Source organism: Leucopleurus acutus, assembly GCF_964270905.1.
Source record: "Leucopleurus acutus genome assembly, chromosome: 7".
NCBI lineage: Eukaryota > Metazoa > Chordata > Mammalia > Artiodactyla > Delphinidae > Leucopleurus > Leucopleurus acutus.
Window position 1 is genome coordinate 93,791,703 of NC_139150.1, and position 26,361 is coordinate 93,818,063.

The 26,361-nt window shown below is 41.6% G+C and overlaps 2 protein-coding genes across 7 annotated transcripts in view; both read left to right on the forward strand.

Moving 5' to 3' along the window:
• Positions 1 to 1,046: 1,046 nt before the first annotated feature.
• On the forward strand, positions 1,047 to 6,106 carry CKS2 (CDC28 protein kinase regulatory subunit 2). Its single transcript, XM_082842059.1, has 3 exons — positions 1,047 to 1,174; positions 4,655 to 4,782; positions 6,042 to 6,106. The coding sequence occupies exons 1-3, from the start codon at positions 1,116 to 1,118 to the stop codon at positions 6,092 to 6,094; spliced, it is 240 nt and encodes a 79-aa protein (XP_082698185.1). The 5' UTR covers positions 1,047 to 1,115; the 3' UTR covers positions 6,095 to 6,106.
• Positions 6,107 to 8,354: 2,248 nt separating this feature from the next.
• Positions 8,355 to 26,361, forward strand: part of SECISBP2 (SECIS binding protein 2) — a 39,499-nt gene continuing 21,492 nt past the window's right edge. The window contains exons 1-9 of one of the 6 annotated variants that reach the window (XM_082843608.1): positions 8,355 to 8,460; positions 9,462 to 9,610; positions 14,752 to 15,001; positions 15,248 to 15,371; positions 16,633 to 16,862; positions 20,188 to 20,269; positions 21,852 to 22,057; positions 23,571 to 23,693; positions 25,215 to 25,304. In XM_082843608.1, the coding sequence (XP_082699734.1) occupies positions 8,425 to 8,460; positions 9,462 to 9,610; positions 14,752 to 15,001; positions 15,248 to 15,371; positions 16,633 to 16,862; positions 20,188 to 20,269; positions 21,852 to 22,057; positions 23,571 to 23,693; positions 25,215 to 25,304 (1,290 nt within the window). In that variant the 5' untranslated portion in view covers positions 8,355 to 8,424. The remainder of the gene's footprint in view (positions 8,461 to 9,461; positions 9,611 to 14,751; positions 15,002 to 15,247; positions 15,372 to 16,632; positions 16,863 to 20,187; positions 20,270 to 21,851; positions 22,058 to 23,570; positions 23,694 to 25,214; positions 25,305 to 26,361) is intronic. The other 5 variants (XM_082843610.1, XM_082843611.1, XM_082843609.1 and 2 more) reach the window with 5 other exon arrangements.

Consider the following 26,361-nt stretch of genomic DNA (forward strand, 5'->3'; position numbering starts at 1 on the left):
CCCATGGCTCACGGGCCCAGCCGCTCCACAGCACGTGGGATCTTCCCGGACCGGGACACGAACCCGTGTGCCCTGCATCGGCAGGCGGACTCTCAACCACTGCGCCACCAGGGAAGCCCCCAAAGGAATTTTTGCTAACCACTTTTAATCCCATTGTCCTCTACTAAACATCATTATTTTAGTAATATTTTTATTTTCCCATATACACGCACACACGCATATCTACAGAGTTGTCGGAGTGCGCAAACGGCATGGGAAGACAGTTTTCACCTAACATAGGTCTCTGGGCCATGGCCCCACCGCCATCTACGCAGCACTCCGTGGCGAAGCTCCGGAACGTCCCACTCATCCTGGCGGCGCGCATCGCCGCGGTGAGACATCTGGACGTCTTCCTCATGTCTGGGCACAACTTTTGCTTCTCCCCGTCCTTACTCCCACAAACCGGCCTTGGGCGCCCGCGGTGATACTCCTCCCCTCACGCTTCCCACGCCTGGGTTTCCCACAGTCTAGGACCACGGGCTGGCTTTTCTCACCTCCCACTCACTTAAGACGCGGAGCCGGGTCTGGGGAAGGTGCGCCTGCGCACAGAGTGCCGTTCGTCGGGCAGCCCCCACCCGCCGCCCTCGCCAAACCCCGCGATACCTTACCCCTCCCGCAGGCTCGCTGCCCCAACGGCTCCGCGGACCTGGAACTTTCTAAACCCCTGCGCACGCGCTCTACGGCCCTTAACGTCCCGGCTCCGCCCTTCCCTGGCCGCTCCCCTTTTCGTCAGGGAGATCCCCGCCCTCACGCCACGCCAATCATCCACTTCTTTCCTAGGCCGACCTCGCAACAGGCCTTTGATTGGCTGATCTGGGTGCGAACGCCGCGGAGGGGCGGCGACGATAGGCTGGGAGCCGGTCCCGGCGTATCCGCAGAGTGCGTGGAAGGTGATTGGTCAACACCGTCGTCCAATCAGCGGCGGGCTGTCGGATTCAAACCGGACTCGTTTGGCTTACGGTCGGTTGGTCTCAGTCGAGTCGTTGCCTTCAGTTGGCGAGGGCGTGTCGGTCGCCTGCGCCCGTTCTTCGCGCCTCGTCGCTCCAGTCCCTTGCTGCCCACCGCCCTCCCGCAGGATGGCCCATAAGCAGATCTACTACTCGGACAAGTACTTCGATGAGCACTACGAGTACCGGTGAGCGGACCGGACGGCCTAACTCAGCCGCGGCCCCGGCCGAGCCTGAGCTGGAACTTGGGCCGGGTACCAGGGGCCAGGACCGGGAATCGGGGTGGAAGTGCGTCGGGCTGAGGTTGGGGTCGGAGCTCGGGGCCGGGGGCCGGCGGTAGGGTCAGGGTCGAGCCCGGGGGCCTGCCGAGTCGCGGTTGTGTCGGGGTCGGGTCGCCCGGGCGGGAGCTTGCGCTTCTCCTCGCCTGGAGGGCCGGCCCGGCTGGTTTCCGCCCTTTGTTCCTGTCTGTGAAGAGGACGAGGCTGGGGCGAGGATGGGGCCGCTTCTGGTGCAGAATTGCTACCTTAAGGGGAAGGGGCCGAGGGCCTGAGCGGACTCGGCGTAGCTGAAGTGCAACGCCGAGAGCCCGAATCGCAGCGGTTCCTAAGAACTTAGGCCTAGTTCGCATTTAGGCAAACGTCCCCCTCCCAGTCACAGCGGGCGAAGGGCTGTCGGAAGGGTAATTTTGCTCAGGTAACGTCGCCAGAGAAACACTTCTCTTTTTCTCTCATTTGAAGTTAATGGCCCTAAAAAGTAGCTTGTAGGGGAGTCCCCCTAAAATGAGCTTCCTTGGGATTCGAAATGTGTCTTGAGTATGGCGACTTCGGCAGAGGCTGGTTCGTGTTAATCCTCTTGGGTTATTATTAAAGGGGCTTCCTTTTGAGACAAAATTGAGAACTCGAATGGATTTGGGGCATTTTTTTCTGCTAGTGTGTATCGGCAAAATTTTTTGCTTTGAGGGATTTCTGGTTTCTGCATCATTATGTGATGCACTAGAACATAGTTGCTAAATGTGTAAGATTAGCAAATTGGATTGTGTGAGGGAAGAAACACTTAACATTAGCTTTAATATATGCAGGAGTCTTAGCTGGGGTGTGGCTTCAAAGACCAGCGCCACCCAGTTCTCCTGGGTGGTGACTAGGATGCTGCATTCTGGGAAACTACCAACTTGTAGGAGGGGCCAAATAGTGACCTTATTTTCTGCCTCCTACCTTTTACGTTAGATTTCCAAGAATGCTATTTGAGTTAGAAAGGATATAACAGTGGGTGGCCTCTTTTTTCCCCTCCCCTTAGTATCTTGTAATTCTTTCTTAGTATCTTGTAAATCTTTCTCTGGAGAAAAATGAGGATTTCTCTGGGCAGCTTTGCAGGTTAGTAATACCTGCTTTGCCCAGCAGGGGTTATCCAATAATGGACAGAATGTAAAACCACAATCTTTCTAAAAATCTGGGAAAATATTAATTGTGAAACATGTCTGGCTCCGAGTAGTACTTTTCAGGACTTTTCCTGGCAGTAGTTACATTTTCTAGTTTCAGTATACTAGCATAATCATTGATGAGCACGAAGTAAACTAGTCTATGCTATCAAGATTTTAGCCTAATAGACTAAGTGGTTTATGTGTAGTAATAAATAGAAGAAAATCCTGTCATATCTGAAATGATATATTCTAATCCAGTTTTAATCTAATTACTATCTAATCCAGTATTAATCTAATTAATATCTAATCCAATATTTATGAAACCTGGTCTTTCTTGACCAAGCCACTTGCCGTTATCAAACAGGACAGTAATGTCAGAGAAGGGAAATTTAATTGTATCTTGCAGTGTTATCTTAGTAGCTCCTTTGTTGTTTGTACTGCTGTGGCCTTTTTTTTACCCCCTCTTCACCCTCCATGATAAGCCCTTGGTACTGAAATAAATGTTAGATTTTTGGAAACAGTTCTCCTTACATGTAGTTAGAAATACATAGAGGAGTTATATCCATGCAGAAAAAAATACAGGTAGACTTCCCATCTGAGTTTGAAGCTACTTACACATTTTTCCCTCGTAATCAAATCCTGATGAAGTTAGCCTGTCTCCATGGTTTATGGAGAAGGTAGGGTATATGACTTATATCTAGACATAAATTGGAACATTTTGTACGGCATACATAATATGAGTACAAAAGCTAGTTTGCATTTTACATTTCTCTTGAGACTAATCAACAATTATGTAGAGGATAGAAATAAGGTAACAGGCTATTTGCAGAGCCTTAAAAGTAGATGTTAAAGCAGTATTTCAAGAGTCAATGAGCTAGCTGGTAAGTATTGCTAAGAATCATCATGTAGTTCACTGTAATTGGTAAAATTTTTACCAACTATGATAGTAAGCATAATTTGACTTGGTGGCCTTGTGGCCAGCAAGCAACATAACACAACAGTTCTAAGGCTTGATTTTGTTATGCAAATTATAGGAAATTGGTACTTAACCAACCACTCACAGACTAGAACTTAAGTTGGTGACAGTTTAGTGCTTATTATGGGTATGGGTTCAGTTTTCCTGTGACCTGACTGCTCCTTTCTTACCCCAGCCAACAAATTCACAGGCATATATCTAATACTAGTCAAAAAATTTGGTTGGTGGTAATGGATGACGGTATAAAACTACTGCTCCTGGAAGTGATTAAAAATGAGCCTGGGAATTTTGATTTTTATAAAGATCCTTTCAATTGTAATTAAATAAGAAGTTGGTGGGGGTGCATATTTGTTTTCTAAGAATTTTTCAAATCTCCAATTGTACCTATTCTTGATGGTTTGACATTGAAGAATATTGCATGCCTTCTTTAAAAATTGATTAAAGTTTTGGATATAGGCCAGTAACTTATTGGAAAACTGAATGTCTGTTTTAGGTAGCGGGTACGTGTATATGTGCATTTAGTGTTCTTTGCTTTTAATTTCGAACAAAGTATAAAGCAACTTCTGAAGTTATGTACAAGGACTTGTGTCTACTACAGATCTATAGAGTAATAGGAAACCCAAATTAACTGTAACAAGCTAGATTCCCCCAGCCCTGCTACCTGGGGCTAGTATGACACTTCTTAAAATCAGGGACCATTCTTAATTTATAATCACTTCTGTGGTCTTAGATGGTTTCTCTAGCTCCCTGATCATATCAATCTGCTTCATAACTAACAGGAAGGAGAAAAAAGAGAATTGGGCATGTTCTTTTCTTTCGAGGATACTTTCCATAAGTTGCATAAATTCTGCTTATATCCCGTTGGGCAGGATTTAGTCACATGTGACCAGAGGTAGCTGCAGGGGAGGCTGGGATGTCTTGTATAACCATGTGTCCCACTTAGTTTTTGAGGTTCTATTCCTGAAGAAGATTGAGACAATTAGCAAGCAGTCTCTATTAGGGAAAAAAGTTAATCATAAATAAAATGCCTTCTACTTTTGGACTGCATATTCTAATCTCTAATTTGAACACAGGCCATCAAGATCAGAATTAAAGGTAGTAGAGAGTAGTCTTTAAGATTGATGCTAATGGTAATGTAACAGGGTTGCTTTAAAGAACTTTAAGGGCAAAGAACTCAAATTTTAAGTATCCTAAAGATGCATGTATAAAGTGACCATAATTGTAGGAAAGGCATTGTCACTTAGAGCACTAATATTTCGCTGTATTTTTTAACAGGCATGTCATGTTACCCAGAGAACTTTCCAAACAAGTACCCAAAACCCATCTGATGTCTGAAGAGGAGTGGAGGAGACTTGGTGTCCAACAGAGTCTAGGCTGGGTTCATTACATGATTCATGAGCCAGGTAAGTTTTGCTATTAGGGAAGCACTAATTGAATTAAAACAGTAGTGGTTGTTAAAATTTTTTTAGTAATATTGACGTTTCAGTGGTATCCCAAAGTAACTCTGATAAGCTTGACTATTTTTGAATGACTGATACCTCCCTAGAGAGGGTTCCAATTTTATAGTAAATAAAATACCATGAGTGAAAATAATGCATTCTTCTAAATTGCAAAAATAAACTATTTAGTTAAGAAAAGGATATTCTGTTTTATTTTAAAATGCGTGTCATTGCTAGTAGTATCTTGAAGTATTTTGCGATAAATATATTTAGAATTCTGGTATCTCCTCTTTGAAAACTAAGAACTTAATGTAAGACAACTGAGTGTCCTGAAGTTCTGTGTATAGAAATTGATGCAATTCGAAGTGATTTGTTTTTTCCTTTAGACAATTAGTATCTACCACATTAAGATGAAATGAGATAGCATAGCTAGTGAACTCAAATGTGCTGCCTGTGTTATACTTGAGTGCTTATGTTATTACGTGGTATTTACCAGAGAGTTTTCCAGATTACTGTTAGTAACTATTAGTAAACCAGACTAAGAAACTTTGTGGTGTTAAACTGTGTTTTTGGGTTATCAGTAAATCTAACTAAAGGACTTAAACTACTTTGAACAAAATTTTAAGTCTTAGAAGCTGAATTAGGTGAAACTAAAGCTATCTTGCTTTCTGCTTTTGTTAAAAGCAGCAGCAGCAGCAGCAAAAACTCTAAGACTTGTAACTTTCTTGGGATTGGAGCATATAATTATATTAAAAAGGTGTTTCTCCAGATAATACAATGCAGCTGAGGACCTTACCTGTAGGTTCATAGTCAGTCCTCCACCTGCCGAAACAGAATCTACAGGGATGGGCCCCTAGGACCTGCATATTTTGAATGAGGTGTTAAGTGTCTTTTCCAAAGAAGAGAAGACCTTTTTCTTTTCACTGGAATTGAGATTCTAAAGATAGAAACCATTCTCCTTCTCAAATTGCATCTTTACTTAACAGCCCTTTTCTCCAGGGTATGTAAAAACTGGGGGAATATTGTTAGGTTGTTTTCTTCTGTTTACTGTTTACAGTGACATGGAGCAAAATTTATTTCAGATACCTCAATAAGTAACATTAATTGACCATAGATTTATTTTACTTTATTTTGGTTCAACTGAGAACTCTTTGAATTTATGTTGAATGAATGAAAATTAACCATATAATATTAAAATAATATAAAACATTTTCTTTCTACAGAACCACACATTCTTCTCTTTAGACGACCTCTACCAAAAGATCAACAAAAATGAAGTATATCTGGGGATCATCAATTAAATCTTTTTCAAATTTAATGTATATGTGTATATAAGGTAGTATTCAGTGAATACTTGAAAAATGTACAAAGTGTTCATCCATTCCTGTGCATGAGCTGTATTCTTCACAGCAACAAAGCTCAGTTAAGTGCAACTGCAAGTAGGTTACTGTAAGGTGTTTAAAATTTCTAGTCAGTTTTTCTTTTAATGTAAGTGCCTGTTTGACTTTACCTGTTACTTTTGTTAAATAAAGTTTGTATGTTGCATTTATCACTGTTTGAAGTTACTGAGGTTTGTTTTCTTAAGGTTAATTTGTGACTATTGAGGATGTTGGATGATTTCAGTTTTATAATTTTAGTCCTGAGGAAATAAATTCACTTTATAGAAATAAAATGTTAGGTGGGTTTAAACCCATTAGCTTGGTGTGATTGGGGGTACCATTTTTTAATTTATTTATTTTAAATTTTTGGCTGTGTTGGGTCTTTGTTACTGTGCATGGGCTTGCTCTAGTTGCGGCAGGTGGGGCTACTCTTTGTTGCATTATGCGGGCTTCTCATTGCAGTGGCTTCTTGTTATGCAACATGGGCTCTAGGCGTGCAGGCTTCAGTAGTTGCAGCACATGGGCTCAGTAGTTGCGGCACACGGGCTCTAGAGCGCAGGCTCAGTAGTTGTGGCGCACGGGCTCAACTGCTCCGTGGTATGTGGAATCTTCCCGGACCAGGTATCGAACCCGTGTCCCCTGCATTGTCAGGCAGATTCCCAACCACTGCGCCACCAGGGAAATCCTAAGGGGGTACCATTTAAATTCACTTATGAAGACACTAAGAACTAGGGATAAGTTTAATAGAGCCAAGGTAGATTTTATAGCTCTGTCATTAATTTAATTCCTAAAGAATTGTCTAGAATCTCCAACTGAACAAAAAGAAACCCAACTTAATACTCTGGGCTACCTCCACTTATGTAAATACTGCCACACCTAGTTACCTTGGGAGAAACCATTTAACCCCATTTCTCTTTTCCATGTGCCAAATTGGGATACAGTTTTCTATAAAATATCAGCATTTTAAAAACTTTGAAAGCACTGTAAAAAGCACCCTTCTTTCGGTGTGCATTTTGTGTCTGTTAAATTGCTTTTTTAGCTGCTAGGAAAATATTTTAGAGTGAATGCAAACAGAGGCTTTTTATCTTCATTGCTTTATGCTGGAGAAAACTTTTAGGTGAGCTGCCAGTAAGCATAAGATCCCAGACCCCAGCGTGGTGGTCCTCTATGCCCCTCTCTTTAGAAAAGGGTGGTGCCTTTACACAATGAGCAAAATAAACACTGAAGGTGGTGATGGGCAGGAGCCTAGAACTTATTTCATCCCCAGGGATCCACCCATTGGCGAGAGGTCCCAGGTTAGGACAACAGAAGGATGCCAGAATCGTTAAAGTAAACTATTGTATTTAGTACAGACCAGTATACTGCATAATGCTCAACCTCTCCCCGCTCTGGAGGTTTGGGTGTGTCTAAGTATGTTTAATCGCCCTGTGGGATCTGCACAGAAGGACACCAGGAGATGAGCTGGAGCTGCCTGCATATACTGCTTGAAATACCTGGTAGTCACTCAACAGAGGAAACCTACAATCAGCCTCCAGTTTAAGATTTTCAACCTAATTAACCGCTATCCAACAGCTTGCACTCTTCACCAAGTAAGCAAGAATTCTTGACTCTGTACCGTCCCTCCCTTCCCACTTCCCATCCTACCTAAAGTCTCCTGCCCTGGAGACTGCTTACTTCCACCCTACTTTTCCATCTCTACCTTTCCCAGCACATTCCCTAGTGGTCAATAGCTGTCTGTTGAACTGAGCAGTTTTGAAATTCTTTTCCGCGGTTACTTCCAAACTGCTTTAGGTTCCTGGAAATTTAAGACGCCAAATCTTGTTGGCTTTCTCCCTTCGTAGGAGTACAGGGTATGCGGTTCCCTTAAGTCCCCAGCCTCCCCGCTCCAGGTGCCCGCCACCCTGTGCACCGTCCCCTCGTCCAGGCCTGGCCGACCGGGGGTTGTCCGCTGTCTTTGCGGAGACAGTTTCTTGTAACTCCACACTCGACACGCGCTGGGCTTTGGCGGCCCAGAGGGTCACCCCACCAGGCACCTCGCGCAGGCCCAAAACTGTCACCGCGCACACTTCCGGCCGGAAGCAGGGCGGGGCCGGGGCGCGTTTTTGTGACGCAGTTCCTGGAGTTCGCTCCAAAGGTGGAAAAGCGGGGAGGAGGAGCGTCGCGCTTCCGTTCCGCCTGTCGTCGGGCTACTGGCCTACCTGGCCAGGCCTCTTCCTAGCCACCCGCCATGGCGTCGGAGGGACCGCGGGAGCCCGCGGGAGAGGTGAGGATGGCGGCCCTGGGCGCCCCAAAATGATGGTCTTGCGCGGACGGGGTAGGAGCTGGGTTAGAGTGACCCGGAGGCTTGTTGGGGACAGGCCCGGGGGCGTCGGGGTGGGCGGCCGCGGTCCCCAGCCCCCGGGCGCGCCCACACGGCCCGCCGTTAAACGCAGTGAGAATGGACGCTGTCGACGGGAAACCGCCTCTCGTCCCGAGGCTGCGGAGGGGTTGCGCTACCGTGCCGGCTCACCGCACTGCTGATTGGGAGCCGAGTGTTTAAAGCAGCTTGTTAGTAACGTTTTCTGAAGCGGAAGTCTGCTCGACGTGCTCAGAGTACCTCTAGAAGGAGCCCTGGTAATCGCATAAATTGGCTTTCACACAAATTAAAAACCATGATTATAAGTTGTTAGTGGAAGTAAATCTCTCAATACAGATGTAAAAACTGAAAGAATAAAAGCCCAACAAATTTTTTTGTATTCGTATTCCAAGGGCTCATGGCGATAGAAAGATTTTCTAGCAACGCTTACTTTTGCGTTTCAACAAAACAACTTTTAGTGCTTCGCTGAGTGAAAAGCAACAGTTTTAAGTTCTTTGGGAAATCTAATAGAAATAAACTTCCGCAGTGTGTTTTGAGCGCTACAGTTAAGTTTGACAGTTTGATTGTCCCTAACTCAGCTGAGAGAGGTAAACTACCATATTCTACGTTAAATCTAAGGAAACGTTGTCACTTGTGGTTCTAACTATACAGTCTGGGTTGACTTTTACTCTCACTTTAATTGGTTGTCCTTATTCTTCATTTTTAATATTTGGTAGACTTTTTTTCTAGTGAAAAAGTGCGGAGAAATTGTTAGCAAACAAATTCTTGTCCTTGCTAGGCAGAAGTATTTGGACAACAACATTAGCATTTCTGGGGCTTCGAGAAGGGAGGGACTCTCCCTTTTTTTATTTTTTTTCCCCCACTTGGTTGATCTCAGAAGGTAGCCAAAACCCCCTTTTTTTCCTCAGGGCATCAAGTTGTCAGCAGATGTCAAACCATTTGTCCCTAAATTTGCTGGGCTCAGTGTGGCATGGTCAGAGCCTTCAGAAGCACGCGTTTTTCCCAGCTGTGCAGCCACGACATACTATCCATGTGTCCAGGAACTAGCAGTGCCTGAGTATGTATCCTTCTGAATGTCTTGCCTTACCTAGGGACTTTTTTGCTTGACTTTAATGGTGATTAAACTTGAAATATGCAGCAGCTAACACATTAACGTTTTCAGAGCAACTGGAGAAGATGCTCCTCAGCCAAGAAGCGTCTGATCCAGTAGCACAACTTAACTGTGTCCCACACCAAAAACTGAAGCTCCAGCTCTCCTTTTCTTTCTCCATATTCATTTGATTATTTTTGGCACAGAAAGTGGAGACTGCATTGCATTTATTAGTGGGAAATGCAGTTCATTTGTGCATACAGTTTATAAGTGTATCATGTATCTAATGGGAGACGAAATGGCAGGAATGAGTGGGCGAGAGGAAATTGGGCAAAGACACGCCCAAATAAATAAACATGAGGAATGAGTGGGTTTTGCTTTTATCTGTTTTGCTTTATACATGTTCTATGGAGATGGATTCTACAAATTTTGGTTATAAATTCTAGATTTGACTTGAAAGAAGGCTTATATTGTCCTTTAAATGTTCTTTTGCCTTCTCAGGATTTATTCTCTAGGTATTTACAAAATGGTTTCCATTTATTAGCTGAATTTAGAAAAATAAATGTTAAGCCTTGCACATAATTGTGTGGATTACTTGTAGGTTTATTTTTAAGGCATGAATCACCTTTATGCTTATGTAAAAATCCTTGTCTTTATGTTCCTTTGTTGGGTCAGACTTGTTTCCTTTTTTTCCCCATACCTACATGGTGTAATTGAAAATAGTTTATACTTCATACAAATTCTAGAACTGTATTCACGAGAATGAAAGTTGGAATGAATAAGAAAATTATTGGGTTGTCTGGTGTATTTAGGAAATAAGGAAAGTTATATTTTTTGACAAAAGTTGAAGTCCTGCCTGAATGTGCTGAAGGTCTTTGGTAGGAATACCAAGTTTTCCATTGTAATTTCATCCTTTGTAAAAGGGAGGTTGGCATGGGTCTCTTTTGAGTCATTTCCTACCTTGAGTGGCTCACATAATAAAATACAAGATGTATCACTCTCAGTGACAAGAACTCTTAAGTCATCTGCTGGGTGAAATTCTAGTGACCCAATATAAAGGTGGAAAATAGTTGTATAGCTAAAGCAGCATTCTGGTAGTAACATGAATTGAGACTAATCAGAGGCTCAAGGATGCTAAATGCTGAATTTTAAAATTATGTTTCTTAACCCCTTATCCCTTTATAGCTTTGATTTTTTTTTTAATTGTTTATAACCACTGAAAAGGTTGACTGACAGTATTCCTGCCTGGCAAGAAAACAATTAAAGACAAAGGAGGCATGAAACCAAAGGGCAAGTTTAGAAAGAATGAGTGCCTTTAAAGTGGAGATGAAATGGTGAGACTTTACACAGTAGAGAAGTGATTATCTAGTCAGTTCTAATATAAGTTAAGACTTGCATTGCTATAGTCAGATTTTGTTTAAATGGAGATCTCTTGCTGCCTTGAAAAAAGGAGTAGAATTTTCTGTAACAAACATATGTCCTCTTTCCTACTTATTCCAGTATAGCAACCTAATTCTGTATGTCCTTAAAGGAGTGACCTTTAACAGAATATCCATCTCTAGTACCTCTAGCAGTGCTTGCCGGGGGACTTCATTTATTCATTTGGAGTTCATTAGTGAAAGCCTATTACATGGAAAAGCACTAGTTCCTAAGCGGGGAAAGACTGTCTCATGAGCTATGCTCCTGTTTTTGTCTTATATATAGATTTGAACTGGTGGAGATGGAAGAACACGAACTACCAATCTCCTCCAGGTTTGTTATAGACAAGACAAATATCAATAGAAGTATTCTGGTATATAGAATTGGCCATGTTTGGGAAGTAGTGAGTATTTACTGGTGTAATGAACAAATAGAGGTTATGCAAACAAAGTAAGTTCTCGGTTCCCAGTCATCATCCCTGGATGATGGCTTTGTTGATTGTCATAGTACCTGCTTTGTGACAAATCCTGTGTAACACATGCATGAGGACATGTGTGTTTTGTTTGGGAATTACTGAATATGTTCATTTCTTTCATGCTTGCCACAATCCATGAGGTTGGCAGGGAGGTGTAGTGTTATTTTACACAGGAGAAACTGAGACTAGAAATGCTTGTCCAAAGTTCCTCAGAGACGTAGCACCAGGACCAGAATTAGCATTCAGTTCTTCTGACCTGAGTTCACTGTATTCCCCAAAGCTGCTATTGCTGTTGGTAAAGTTGAGCTTTTTCAGTATCTTGTAGTATACTGTAAAAATCACAGTGCCAATGGATGCTTTTAAGTTAAACCTCTAATCTATGAGAATTAGCAGTTCTCCACAGAGTGTGGCTCACGTCAGGTGGGTGGGTGGAGGAGTGACTGGATTCCTGACAGGTTCTGGCCTGGTTAGAGGGGACCAGATGCAAGATATGTTTGGGAGACAGTAGAGGAGTACGGCCCCATTGTTAGGGGGAAGCCACTAGTCAGTTGGCCTACATGGTACAGCTGAAAAGTTAGGTTTGTTGGGTAGGAAATAGAGAGCTCTTGGGGGTGTTTTGGTTGGGGTCATGATAATCACTCCTGGTTTCTGGCTCAACTTAAGGGAAAGGGACTTGAAGGTTTTGATTGGGTTCTAGGCACTGGAAATAGAGAAGAAAATACCTGGAGACCTGCTGCAAGAGAAAAGGGTTCAGTGGTTGTCCATATGGGTTTTGGTGGAAAAGACGCTATAGCAGTTTCCAGTTGAATACATGGAAAGATTGGGGATTATTCGTGAGAGCATAAGTTGGCAGTGGGGCTGGTTTGGGGACCAGTTGTTATGTTTTGGAGCTATATGTGCCAGATGGGGGAAAAGTGAACTATTAAGTGGAAATGACCTGTAAGTTGGAGATAGAGGCCTGGAGGTGGTGAAAGTGTTGGAATTGAAGTATGTAAGTGAAGTCCTGAGCAGAACGAGGAGAAATTCTGACTCAGAGTGAGTCTGCCAGATGAGATAGGGAGAGTGTAGGGGAGGCCACGCCATGGAGGAACCTTTGGAAAATGGGTGAGAGCAAGGAGAGGGCAGAGGCTGCCAAGTGCAGGCTAGTGGAGCTTTTCAAGTGATGTGATAGAAGTAGACACCATGCAATAGAGGCTACTGAGCTTGGCAGGAAGGAGGGTCCTGGGAGACTTGGTGGTCGTCGGTAGTGATGGGGTAAGGGGAAGTAGGGCTGAGAGATTAGCAGGGGAGGTTAGGGGCTGCTAATAGCAAAAGGAGGGGGGGCAGATGAGACGGTGGGGCATAGAGGAAGTGTGTTACTATGGTTTAGGGCCATCTGAGTGATTCGTGGCAACTGGAACTTTAGAGGCAAGCCATTTGAAGCCCCAACCGCAGATGCTGTGGGTTATCTCTTTGAAGTTTTGTGTTGTATGTTGCTCTCTGCATGTAACTATATTTACCTGGGATGGAAAGAAAAAATATCAACTTTGCAGAGGAATAAGGATCAGTGAGGGGATAGAAACCCAAGTGACTTGTCCAAAGGGGGAAACCAGATTGTGACCCAAACCGAGGTCTCCTGATTCACAGGAGAAAAATTTTCTGGGTGACAACAGCCTTCAAAACCACTACTGGATCCTGCCTCCTCCCACCTCCCTTTCCTTCTTTACCTGAATTTCATTGGTTTGTTCATTTATCCATGTTTTGGACTTGGGTTAGTCATTTTAACTTTTTTTTTTTTTTGCTATCAGCCCATCTTCTTTGCCTATCTTCTTTTGTGGAGAACAGGTTCTTCACCTTCATCTGCCCTCCATTAGATTTTCTGAGCATCAAACAAAATAAAACAGAGATTCACATCTAGGGTTAGCATCTGGGGAGCAGGATGAAGCTTTGAATCTTTCTCTTCTCAGCAAAGAGCAGCACTAGGCCAGGTGTTCTGTGGGGCAGAAAATGGTCAGTAAAAGGGTTCGTTGGGGTTTTAATCTGGAATATTTCATTACTAGAATCAATTGCTTACAAGAAAAAGATCTTATAAGATTTAAACTTGTTATAAAATGTCATGAATTAATAGACGGTGATTCCAGGCAGTTCAGTGCTGCATGGAAGCGAAAGCAGTGAACATTCTCATCAGTGTGTTAACAGGTCTAGCCTGTAGATAGTGACTCCTTTCCTTCCTCAGTGCAGACTCTTACTTGCAGCAGAGTAGAAACACGACTTCTAGTAAGTGGTGCCTACGCCCATATCTCCTGACAGTTGAACAGTTGGAAGATCATATGGGATGTCTCATCATTAGCTTTGGCTCTTCCTGCCTTTCAGTGGACCAGTACACTTTGGGATTTCATTGATTTGCTACAAGATAATTTGGAGCTCTGGAAAGTCACAGAAACATCTGCTGGTGCTTATTTGTAGGAATGAGAAGATAGTGATTTGTATTTAACTCAGCTGCTTAGCATTTTGTCATTGTATCAACTTTCATTGCAAAATGGTTGAAACCTCTGGCCGTATACGAAATTTGCTAAAAAAAAATCAATGTTAAATTATATTTCAGTTTAGCCTAGCAGCTTGAGAAAGTTGAGGCAGTAGCAGTGTTCACAGATGGTTCCATCTTGTTAGCAGCGTGTGTAGTTCCTGGACCGCCTTGTGCGTAGTGCCCCCATTGCAACTCCAGCCCCAAGAGTCAGTAGAGCACAGGATGTGGCAGTGGGCTTGGAGCAGGGAAGGGGCTGGGCAGGCTGTCTGCGGGCACCTGGGGCCTCAGGAGGCAGGCCCTGCAGGTTGTCGGGGTAGAGGTTGGATGGGCAGTAAAAAACTCCCTCTACTGAGAGAATGGTCTGGATAGCTCTTTTGGCCAGGGTTGCTGAGAGAGGCTTTTCCAAATATTTGACAGCATGAGAGTGGAAAGCTGCTGGAGTCTCCTTGGGCTTTTCTAATGTTCCTTATAATAGGGTCCTTTCATGGAGGTTCCAGATAAGTAATGAAAAAAACAGAACTAGGTCAGCATCTTTCTTTGCAGGTTAAGAAAAAGTGCTCAGAGGTTTTATTTGGTTTTTAATTTGAGGTATTGCTAGAATAAATGACCTCAAAAATAGTAAAAAGTTTAAATTTGTTTATTACAAAATATTAAGCTCCTTGGTTTGTGGTATTAAATCTGCAACTAAAATTTACCCATTTTATTTAGACAGAAACTCTATGCCGAAGATATGGCTTTTGGAGCTTCAACTTTTCCACCTCAGTATTTATCTCCTGAGATCCCTCTTCATCCGTATGCCTATTCTCCTTACACCCTGGAGTCGTCACAAAATGTTTGCCCAGTGCCTGGCTCCCAGTATGATTACAACCAACCCGGTTGTTTCGGAGGTTTTCAAACCGTGAAGCCACGAAACGAGCACGTGTGCCCTCTCCCGCAAGACACAAAAGCTCTGTTTAAGGTCTGTAAATGTTTTGGTTTTGTTGATCACTTTAGCATTTAAAACATAAAGAACTGGTAAGTTCTTGCGTGTTATTTAAGATATTTAAATTTTGAGATATTTAAAATTTGATACGGTCTAACCTTTCTAAAAAATGGTTGAGTTGTACTTATGAATTTGCAGATTTGAGCCTTTTTTATAGTGAATTTATGTTACTTTTTAATATGTTACTTTTCAATTATGTTTACTTTTTAATGTTTCCTGCAGAAGAAAACCTGTGATGAGCAGAAGTTTGACACTAAGAAGACTGATGGACCTATATCATCTGATCTAAAATCAGTTAAAAGTTCACCTCGTATGTCCATTCATGCTGAGAATAGTTTGAAATCAGGTAAAAATAACATGCTCTGTATGTTATGTCTTCCTACCTTGTCTACCCCCAGAAACGTCTCTGTTCTTTGAACTATTTTTGTGGGCTTACTCATCATGAAAAACTGAGGCCATCAGGTTTCCTGTGGGATCCTGGGGGCCTTTCCTCCCGGGGAGGGAACTTGTTTGTGTGGGCTCTATGACGTGTCCTTAACATGTTATTACCTTGTTTTGTGCAAGAACTTCTGTTAAGTCACATAGCAAGTAGGTGATAATCACCCGCCTCAAAACAGTTGTTAAATAAAAGTGAATTACAGTCACATCCCTTGTACTATATTTGATCATGTTCATCCCTGAAATAGCTTCTCTGGTATTCTGTTGGGACACTTTTTAATACGTGGGAGAGTTGACTGTGGTTTAAATCCCATCCTAAACAATACCAAACCTGGGGCAGGACAGTCATTCAGAGGACATGTCTGCTCTGGTCTTGAAAACTGCTGTTCCAGTCTCTGGCTGAAAGTTAGTGATTATACATGACGTCTTGTTTTTTTCGTGTAAATTACTTACTATTGCACGTTGATCACGTTGATCACTTAAAACCTTTGTAATAGCGTACTTACTGGGAATGGTCTGTCATTTTATTTACATGTGTAATTTATTGTTACTTGATATGTAACTTTTTCTCTTGGTGTTGACTTCACTCATAAACCATCTGGTACATGGTAATATGAAAGAAAATTTGAACAGTTAACTGTAATAACTCTAGCCTTACAATTAAATAATTTAAAAAATGCTGGGGCTTTATGGCATTGTAACCTGTAGCATCATTCATTTGCATTTGAAGGAGAAAGATGGGAAAGAGCTTATAAGTTTCGTTTTACTTGTTTCTCTGCAGTTTCTTTCAGCAAACTAAAACACGGAAATTTTATTATTTAAAGAAAATTTGTAAGAGTCCCCTTAATCTCACAAATCTCTAAAGTGTGTATTAAGAATAATTGAAATGCCCAGCTGCACAGTCAGGTTAAGGTAGCTATTTCATCCACTTTAGAGTTACTCCTAAAATTTGCAGTGTGTTTTCGTTTTTCTGCTTGGTGGCCCCCATGGTCATTTATGTTTTCCACTGTTACAGAGAAGGTTAACAACACTACAAAAAAATTAGGCTGTTTGGACAATAACGTGTTGCATCAATAGCAATAGACTTTCTACTCTGCAATTTAAGTGTGAGTACAGGTCATTAGACAACATCTAAATTTTTACCCCTACTTTTAATTCTGTAAATACAGATGGTTATTATAAACGAACAGACAGGAAATCCAGAATCATTGAAAAAAGTGGATCTGCCTCCAAACCTGAGTTTGAATTTACCAGGTTGGATTTTCCTGAACTGCAGGGTCGAGAGAACAGTGAGATACCAGAGATACAAAAGCAGCTCAAGTGGGGGCCTTTACGCTCTGCCTCTACTGACGTTTCTCTTCTAAGAGAAGTGGGGAAACCTGCTGCAGTGTTAGCAGAGGTGAGTGCAGCCTCCTGCTCTTTTTGTTCCCTTCTTTCTTCCTTTCTCCTCAGTGATGGGTAGTGATGCAAGGACATCACTTCAAATACTACACTTCACATCTTGGTGTGGGAGGGGCCTCTCAGTTCGCTTAGGTGACTTTCTCTGTTGTTTGAACTGTTTATAGTCAGCTGTAACACCTGGTGTGGCTATTCTTTCCAGAGAATCACTTAGCAAGTGTCTTCATATCTGGTGGCTAGAAAGCATTGCAGTGTCTCAGGAGGAGAGGATTGTAGCACAGGTTCCTGCTTCCACAGCACATTGTGAAAATGTTGTTTCTACCATTGCATTCTGGTAGCACTTTTTCCAATACAGGGAAAGAGATTTTTTTAAATCAAATAGTAATGTTAAAACTGTGTAGTGTAACTTCTGATTTTTCCAGGCTTTTTATCTGCACCTCAGTCTTGTCAATGATACGGAAAATGTCATTGCAATAAGTGCACTCAGTGCCTAATATTTTAAATTGCACTGTATTCACCATTTGATCTCAAAGTTTTACTCCATCAAATAGACGCATTTTTCCTCTCAAACAGATTGATTTTGAGACTTCCAGGAAAAAACCTTATTGGGTTAGTAGTCCCTAAAATGGCTTGTGACAAATTGGGGCCCATCCCAGTATGGAGGTAAGGAGAAAGAAGAAACAATGAAGAAAACAGCTCACCAGTTCATTTACCTCTTGAATGGAGAAAGGATTTCCATTTCCTGTCCTCGCACTTCTCTTGGGTGCCTGGATACTAAACCCTCTGAAGACTTGATGGTAGTGGCTTATAATGTGCAGAAAATAAATCATTCCCCACATGTTGACCCTTAGACTATTATACCTTGGTGTTATAATGTGCAGAAAATAAATCATTCCCCACATGTTGACCCTTAGACTATCATACCTTGGTGTTTTCCTTTTACACAGTGGTGATAAGTAAGGCCGATTGACTGATACAGAAGAATCACAGTTTCATTAGGCAGCTTTGTGACTGCTTTCTGGGCCCTGGCTGGGTGTATGGAATAGCTGAGTAGTCGAGGGGCTCCATGCTTTCATCATGGGTGGTCAGTGGATAATTCCAAACCCGTGAGCACTGTACAAAAGTAGGACAGAGTACAGCGGGTCCAGGGTGAGTGGAAGCATGACTGACACTTTATGTCATGGTCACTTGTTACATATGAGTACTGCATATGTGGACAAGAAGTAAGACATATCATGCTATGTGGGGAGATGTACATACTCATTGCTTTATATATTCACACTCTTGAATTATGTGTGGAGTATTTTTTTGTTTTTTTCCCATTTTCCCTCTAAAAGAAACCTTTTTTTTCCTGATGGTATTAGTAACATCTTTCAACATGAGGAAAATATTCAGGAAAAAAAAAATTGTCTGAAGCTGTACAACCAAGAGAAAACCATGTTTGACACTTATTCTTTTTTTAATGGTACATTGTGGGAATTGAGGGGCATTCCTTTCAATTTAGGATACACATGTATGATACAAGCTTGTGTTTGAATTTTTCAAAACTTGTGGTAGTTTTTCCATGTCATAAAATATTTTTTGAAAATATAACTGTTGCATTGAATCTTTGGTATTGATATATATAATTTACTTAACCATTCTAGAATAGGTAAGCCATTTCTAGTGTTTCATTGGCTTTGGTGAGCATAAAAGTTACGTTTACTCAAAGAACAGGCTGTGTTTTAATCATTTATGTTATTTTATTTTCTCCTTTGATGAATTTATTTTTTTTTAGTTAACATAATTGCCTTTACATACTGTGTCTATCTGGAGCCCCATAGAGAACACAGCAGCCTATAGGATGGGGCCGGAAGAGAATTTGTTTCTCAGTGTGCAGTCACTTCCACAGAGCTATGCTGATGCCACATCACCTCCTCCAGGACTAGCCCAGTGTTTTGGAAGCTGAGAAAGGTGCTAATAGAAGGGAGAACCTTTCTCTTTGCCAGACTCCCAACCTCCCCATGCCTTTGGAGTTTCCAGAAATGTTTCATTAAAAATAAAAATTCACTTCCCCAGTCACCCTTGTTTTGCATCCATTTGGTAGTAGCGAAATGAAATTATCGAGATTCTGTTCAGAGGTTGGGCCTCAGTCCTGCAGTGGATTGAAGCAGACAGCTCCGCACTCCTGGGATGGGGTGGGTGCTCTAGGTGGCACCTCCTGCAAGATTGGTATGGTGTGCATCTGTCAGGCAATAATTTGGAATTTGCAGGTTAGCAAGTGACACCTGCCTGCCCAGAGAGCCCTGCCTGATGTCTGTAGGGAAGTGGTGGGTCCTCTGGGGAGGCCCTGGGGCAGGAAGGCCCAGGGTGAAGTAGGTATTTCCAGGCCCTTAGTGAGCTCTACCACGGGGCCAGGAATCAGCGGATGCCACATGGAGGATTTTGCTTCATTTCTATTTGTATTGAAAATGGGGGCTTTCTGTCCTAGTTAAGGAACATGTTCTTTCCATTGTTCTGAAACAGCTCTTGGAGGTTAACAGGCTTCTACTATCCAAGCAGAGAAGTAGCACAAGGCATATTCATCAATCAGCTATTTTGGCCACTGAACAATTCTTTTTTTTTTTTTTTTTTTTAACTAGGCTTAGATGTAATGGAATGGTAAAATGGATAAGTTTATGAAACATATGAACTCCAGAATTTATTTTAAATCCATTCAGTGTGAATTTATCATTTTCCTTTCACCTTGGCTGCTGGTCATTTTGAGGTCTCTCTTAATGTACTCACTTGTCCCCAAGTGTCGTTTGGTGCCTCTTCCATGCGTGTGGCAGCTTTCTGTCTGTGAAAGGGAGTACGTATTAGAAGGCCTGTATTTGTTTTTGTGGGTATGTTCAGGGATTTTTTGAGCCTTGGTGTGGGGGTGTGGTGAACGACAGCTTTTGCATTCACAGTGGGCACTTCGGCTCTAAGAATCGTGTAGGTACATCTGTGCTGATTTGGAAATTGTTGGTTGTATGTTGGGTTTTTTTCCCTAAGTTACATGATACTGCGTGTGGTGTGATCCCATTATGGAGATCCATTTAAAATAATATACAAATGTTTATGTCCTAAGCAAAGAAATAGAAGGATGCTAGCTAAGCTGTAGACGGTGGATGGTTTTTCCTCTAGGGAATGAGATTTGGCAGAAGAAAGTAATTTAATTTTTCACATAATGTACTTACGTGTTTGGAATTTTTAATTAGCGTATGTTTTGCAGGTTTTAAGAATGGCGAAGGAAACTATATATTTCAAAAATAATGATTACTTTTATTCTGAAATAGTAAGAAAAGAACTGGTTTGTTTCTTAGGGTGAAACAGTGGTGAAGAATAATAATCGGACCGGATCTGTAACTGATACTGCTGCTACCAGTCCCTCTTCATGTACAAGAGGTAAGAGTGGGCTACCAAATATTATTTTAAAATATAAAAATTGTCTATTGTTGTCTGTTTTCTTAGTTCATTTTCAGTCTAGTGCAACTGAAATGTTTTTGTTTTAAAGCCTTCTTTAAGGCAGCTGATGGGTTGATAAACTGGCATCATTGTTAGAAGACTGAAGTAAGCAAACGAGATCCCACATCCATGCACAAGGAGTGTAAACTACGTACAAGTAAAGCATTCTAAATGAAATGTTTGTTCGGTTAAGTGAGACATTTTATGAACTCAGAAATGATTACTTTCTTAAGCATTACCTATATCAGTGGTTCTCATAGTTTTTGGTCTCAGGACCTCCTTAATACCCTTTAAAAGAACCCCAAAGAATTTCTGTTTATTTGGATAACTGTCAATATTTGTAATATCTGAAATTAAAACTGAGAAATACAAAATACTTACTAATTCACTTTAAAAGTAACAATAAACCCATTACAGGTTAACATAGCACATTTTAATTAAAAAAAATAACTATTTTCCAAAGTTAAAAAACTAGTCAGGAGAGGAGAGCAGCCTTTACGTTTTAGCAGCTCTTTAATGTCTGGCTCAGGAGATCTGCTTCGGCATTCACCTGTTTCACTGTTCTCTGTCGTACAGCCTCTGGAAAACCCCACTGTACTACGCTCATGGGAGAGTGAGAGTGGGGAAGGCAGATGGCACATTCCTGTTACCAGGAAAACAATTTTGACTGTGGACCCCTGAAAGGGTCCTAGGAGTCTCAGAACTTTGAGAACTGCTGGTCTGTCCTGACCTGGCCCAGAAGTGAGATATTCAGAGAGAGTTCAGTAGATTCTGCTTTTGAAGTTTTTGTGAGTAGCTTGTCCTAACAGAAGACCTTTTCACAAAATTATTCTAGATTTATTCACAGGTGTGTTTTCTATTGCGTTAGCATGTTTGGTACGTACGTGGTTCAATAAAAGACCTTCACTTTAGCAACTGCTGTGAAGATGCATAGCTGTGTGGTGACAAGAACAGCCTGTCTCCCCACTGTGGGGTAGCCACAGGCTGCTGACATGACCTGCCCGTGTCCTGAAGGATGTCCTTTTGTTTTGTCTGTATATAGAGTTTCATGGGCACCTACGGAGTAGTGTTGCCATACTTATGCCTATGTTCTAGAAAGAAATAAATTACCAGTTATTGCGATAGCTGAAGTTTAGTGATCTTTGATTTCTGATGTTAAAGGTACACATCAAGGTTAGTAGGGCCACAGTTTGCTCTTTAGCTCATTATATCTGTGTGTTTGCCACGTGGATGTATTTGTGGATTATTGTTTTTTAATGGAAACTTTTTTGTTTACCACCTGCACCTCTAAGTTAAAAGAACAGTTCCTAGGAAAGTCAGTTCCCCTTACAAGTTAATTCAGCCTGCATGTTCCAAGAAGAAAAACAAATTTAGTGGATACTGTAGTTTCCAAGAGAATGTTCTTGACAACACCTTAATTTAACTATGCTCTTGAGTACTTCATGTAATGCATGCTTGGAATTTCTAAGGAATTTCTTTTTACTGTTGGGATTGTTCAACAATTTTGGTTATCTTTGAGCAGAATTATCTTGGACACCAATGGGTTATGTTGTTCGGCAGACATTATCTACAGAACTGTCACCAGCCCCTAAAAATGTTACTTCCATGATAAACCTAAAGATGGTTGCTTCATCAGCAGATCCTAAAAATGGTAGTATGTCATCTTCTGAAGTTTTATCTTCGGAGCCTTCGTACAAAGAGAAACATGTTGTCCATCCTACTAAAAAGGTACGTGTCACAGTTTGATTATGTTGCTCTTCTGTACCACTGGATTGTCTTTTTTTCTCAAATCCTAACTGAAAGTGTTTCATTTGGTACTGTAGGCACTGATCTGAGTTGGTTGTATTCAGTACTTGAATTGAATACAGTCTAGGGACACAAGTGGTAGCTTTTATACACAAGTAAGGACGTGCATGTTAGACCTATGGTCTTAAAATATCTGTGGACCATTTTGAATTCTTTACAAGAGAGATGCTGGCAGTAGCTTATGCTCTGGTATATAAAATACTGCAGTCTTTTGTCTGTTGATTTTACATTGCTTTTACCTACCAGGTACTGGTAGCAAGATAATGGTGTGCCACATTTTGCGATCATCATGTATGTTAATTGATTCTTGGTTAATTGCAGCTACTTACTATAAAATAGCATTTCAGAATCCATTTTTTCCTTTCAATTCAAATAATTTTAAGTTGTTATTTTTCAATCCCTAGATTTCTTTCTTGAAGAGCCTTTTTTACTGGGCTAGATTTTGGGTTTGATTTTCATTGTGTACTGATAACATTTTAAGTTGAAATATGGTCATATTTGTTTAGTGCTGGTTTCCTATCTTTTTGAGTGTTAGAATACTTTTTGATATCGAAAGTGTCTTAGACCATCCCACACAAACAGGAGCTGTGTGTTTATGCTTGGTTGATTGAGAAATCTCTGCTGGTAACAATTAATGGTGAAGTCAGACCTGTGTACCTGTTCCCTACAGCTTTATGCACATACTTGTGAAACACAGGATGCGGCTGTGAGGCCCCTCCAAGTACACATGGAGACTGGTCAGCTCCAAGGCCCTGCTGGTGTCGGGGCGCAGGCTGCACAGTAGACCACCAAGTCACCATCTAAATGAGCTTTTAACACTCTTAAGAGTTAACAGATTTTATTTTATTTTCCCAGCATCTTTTTAAAAATTATTTTTTAATTAGAGGTGTAAGAAAAGTTTATTTTTGAGAAGTCCCAAAATAAAGATGAGAAAATGAGGATCTCCTGTAATCCTATGACCCAGATGGCTTTGCATTGTGGTCATAATGTTTTTTTTTCCCCTTCTAAAACTTTCTGTATTGTGAATTTTTATTACTGAAATAGCACCTGTAATACTACAAGGATCTAATTATGGAAAAGGTCCTTTTCCCATAGCCCTTTGGTCCCCACCCCTCTAGGAGCCTCCATTAACAACTTGCTGTCTGTTTTACCTCAGGGCTCCTGAAAACATAAATAAAGATGTTTATTTTGTTTTAAGTTTTTTTTTTTTAAAACAGAAATGGGGGGACTTCTCTGGAGGTCCAATGATTAAGACTTTGCCTTCCAGTGTAGGGGGTGCAGATTCGATCCCTGGTTGGGTAGTTAAGATTCCACATGTCTTGTGGCCAAAAAAACCCATAAAACAGAAGCAATATTGTAACAAATTCAATAAAGACTTTAAAAATGGTCCTAAAAACCCATGATTTTTGCTTTTTTGTTGTTGTTGTTGTTCTAGTCCAGAGCATCACAAGGTGACGATCCTGAGCAAAATGAAGCCTCAAGGAAGAATAAGAAAAAGAAAGAAAAGTCTAAATCAAAATATGAAGTCCTGACAGTTCAAGAGCCACCAAGGATTGAAGTATATTTACATTTATTACTCACCTTGTTTGATACAATAAATGGGTCTTCCTTAATAGAAATGGGTTCATACTGGTTGCTGAAGTAAAAATTCTCCAACATTTTCTTTAATAATTGTAGTGCTGGGCTTCCCTGGTGGTGCAGTGGTTGAGAGTCCGCCTGCCAATGCAGGGGACGCGGGTTCGTGCCCCGGTCCGGGAAGATCCCACGTGCCGCGGAGCGGCTGGGCCCGTGAGCCATGGCTGCTGAGCCTGTGAGTCCGGAGCCTGTGCTCCGCAATAGGAGAGGCCACAGCGGTGAGAGGCCCGTGTACTGCAAAAAAAAAAAAAAAAAAAAAAAATTGTAGTGCTAAAGAAAATAGTTGTCACCCATTTTCTTCAGTTCTTCATTTTGGTGTCCCCAGTGCAGTGCCCATCTCATAGCAGGTTCTCAGTAAACGAATGAATGGCCTAGAGAAAAAACTACTTGTATTGAAATTTAATGGTGTGTATGCCCTACTACTAATATATACCCCTCAGTATCTTCTGGTCTGTTTTTTCCTTTGCTTTGGCATGCTGGCTTCTGCAGGGCCTTCTTTTCTATCTAGATGTTTTGGTATAATATGCTCCACTATTGAGAGAAACTTAGAATACTGTAGATCTGTCGTGGACCCTGGTCAAGAAGAGAATATCATGAACTTCCGAAAGTGCTCTTTAAATTGTTGTCCAGTGATACTCCAAGAATGTCTCTGTTCTCCAAGGAGCCATCCTGGATCCTGATTATGTTTCTCATGGGTCTGCAGTACCAGACTCAGCAGCCTGGCTCCTGGTGCTGGCAGAAGGGTCTCTCAGCAGTACTCCCAGGCAGCCAGCTTAGGGTCAAGCCCGAGGTGTCCCCACAAACTCGAGGGGCTCCCAGAGCTTTTTGAACATTCCCTTGAGAGTAATGGGGTTGCATGTTTGAAAACCTATGACTGCGGTAGAGCATTATTGTTTGGGCCAACAAATAACTCATTATTTCTGCCCACATTTTTCACATAATTTCTCCAGGGTCCCTAAAATGTTGACAGAAGCACATAAGACATTTTAAAATGATTTAAACATTGTTTAGAGACCTGTTCCTTTGTTTCTTTTTTCTAGTCTAGGATCAGCACATGTGACAAGATGCTTACATCCCCTGAGTCCAGATTGATGGTTTCCCTACAGAAAAGCATAGTTGAAGGATGGGTGCTTGAACACTCTTGTGCCAGTGTGCTTGGGGCAGTTCGTAGACTGCTTGGTGAACCCACATCCTTGAGGCCCCTGCTCTCTGCCTCTGGAGCAGGGAGATTCAAACTGTGGTCCTTAACTTTGTTCTAAGAGTGAAATAAAGCCGAAGCACTTACATTAGTTTTTTGGTTTTGTTTTGACTGTTTTATAACACCTTTGAGCACTTTTATAAGGATATTTTTATGGAAAGAAAATAAGACCAAGGAGCAGGTTGTAGTTGGGCTTATTTGATAATTGTGATTTGCGAAGAGCTAAAGGGTGTGTGGTTTACTTAGGATGCCGAGGAGTTTCCCAATCTGGCAGTTGCATCTGAAAGAAGAGACAGAGTAGAGTCACCGAAATTTCAGTCTAAACAGCAGCCACAGGTAATTTTTAGATTGAAACCACAATTGCTTTTGGCTTAACTTTTCTTGCTAAACTAAACTGAGAAAAACTGCTTTCCAGACTTCTTTGTGTATGGGGACAGGTGGTTTTGTTTTGATTCATTTGTTCATTGGGGAACCACATCCAGTGTGTTGAAACAAAGTTGCTCTTAAGCTAAAACTGCTTTATCACTTTTGAAATTAGGCTATTGGTAACTGCCATTGCTGTATCAGAAAGGAGAGGAACACAAACTGCCTAACTTGGATTTAAAGAAAAAACTTTGGCTTAGTTTATTCAGGAAACAGAAGAATCTCTTTGTGAGGCAGTAATGTCTGACAGAAGGAAAAAAGAGAGCCACCAGCATTTCACTCAGGTAGTCAGGATCAGAGGAAGAAATGATTCTTCTCTTGCCTTAGCCCCACTGTGGATTCAGGAATGAACTTGTAGTTCATAATCTAGATGGAGAACTTGCATACTTTGGGCATGTTCGTTGTCATTTTGCCTTTCAAAGTGGGGTGATTGTTTTCACATTTGTGAAAAGTAAAATTCTAAACCCATGTATCTTTGCATTCCTATGTTGTAATTTGGTTATCTTCCATCCCTGCAGAGGTCTCTGTGGCTGCCTGTGCTGTGCTTAGCACTCACCCATTGCCATGAGCCCTCACCCAGCGTGAATTTGGCATCAGGGAAGAGAACAGTGGCGTGGGGCAGGAGTGGAGGTGTTAAAGCACAAGAGACAACACGTCCGTACACCCTTATACAGTCTCAAAACCCAAATCAGAATGATTTCAGAAATAACATTTGTTTAGAGTGTATCTGACTTTGCGCCTAAATATAATACTCACCTGCTGGGTGTGTTTTGGACTTGTATAAATTTTTGGTCATGCCTCCATGGTTTCATGGCACTTGGTTGGCTCACTTAGGCAATTGGAGAGCGAATGGTGTTAATGAGGCAGTAGTACCAACCAGCTAGCCCCACACATAAACTTTCGTAGCCCAGGACTTTATACTAAAGTCTTGGTTCCTTATCTGTAGATGTATGGTGTTATTCACAATGGA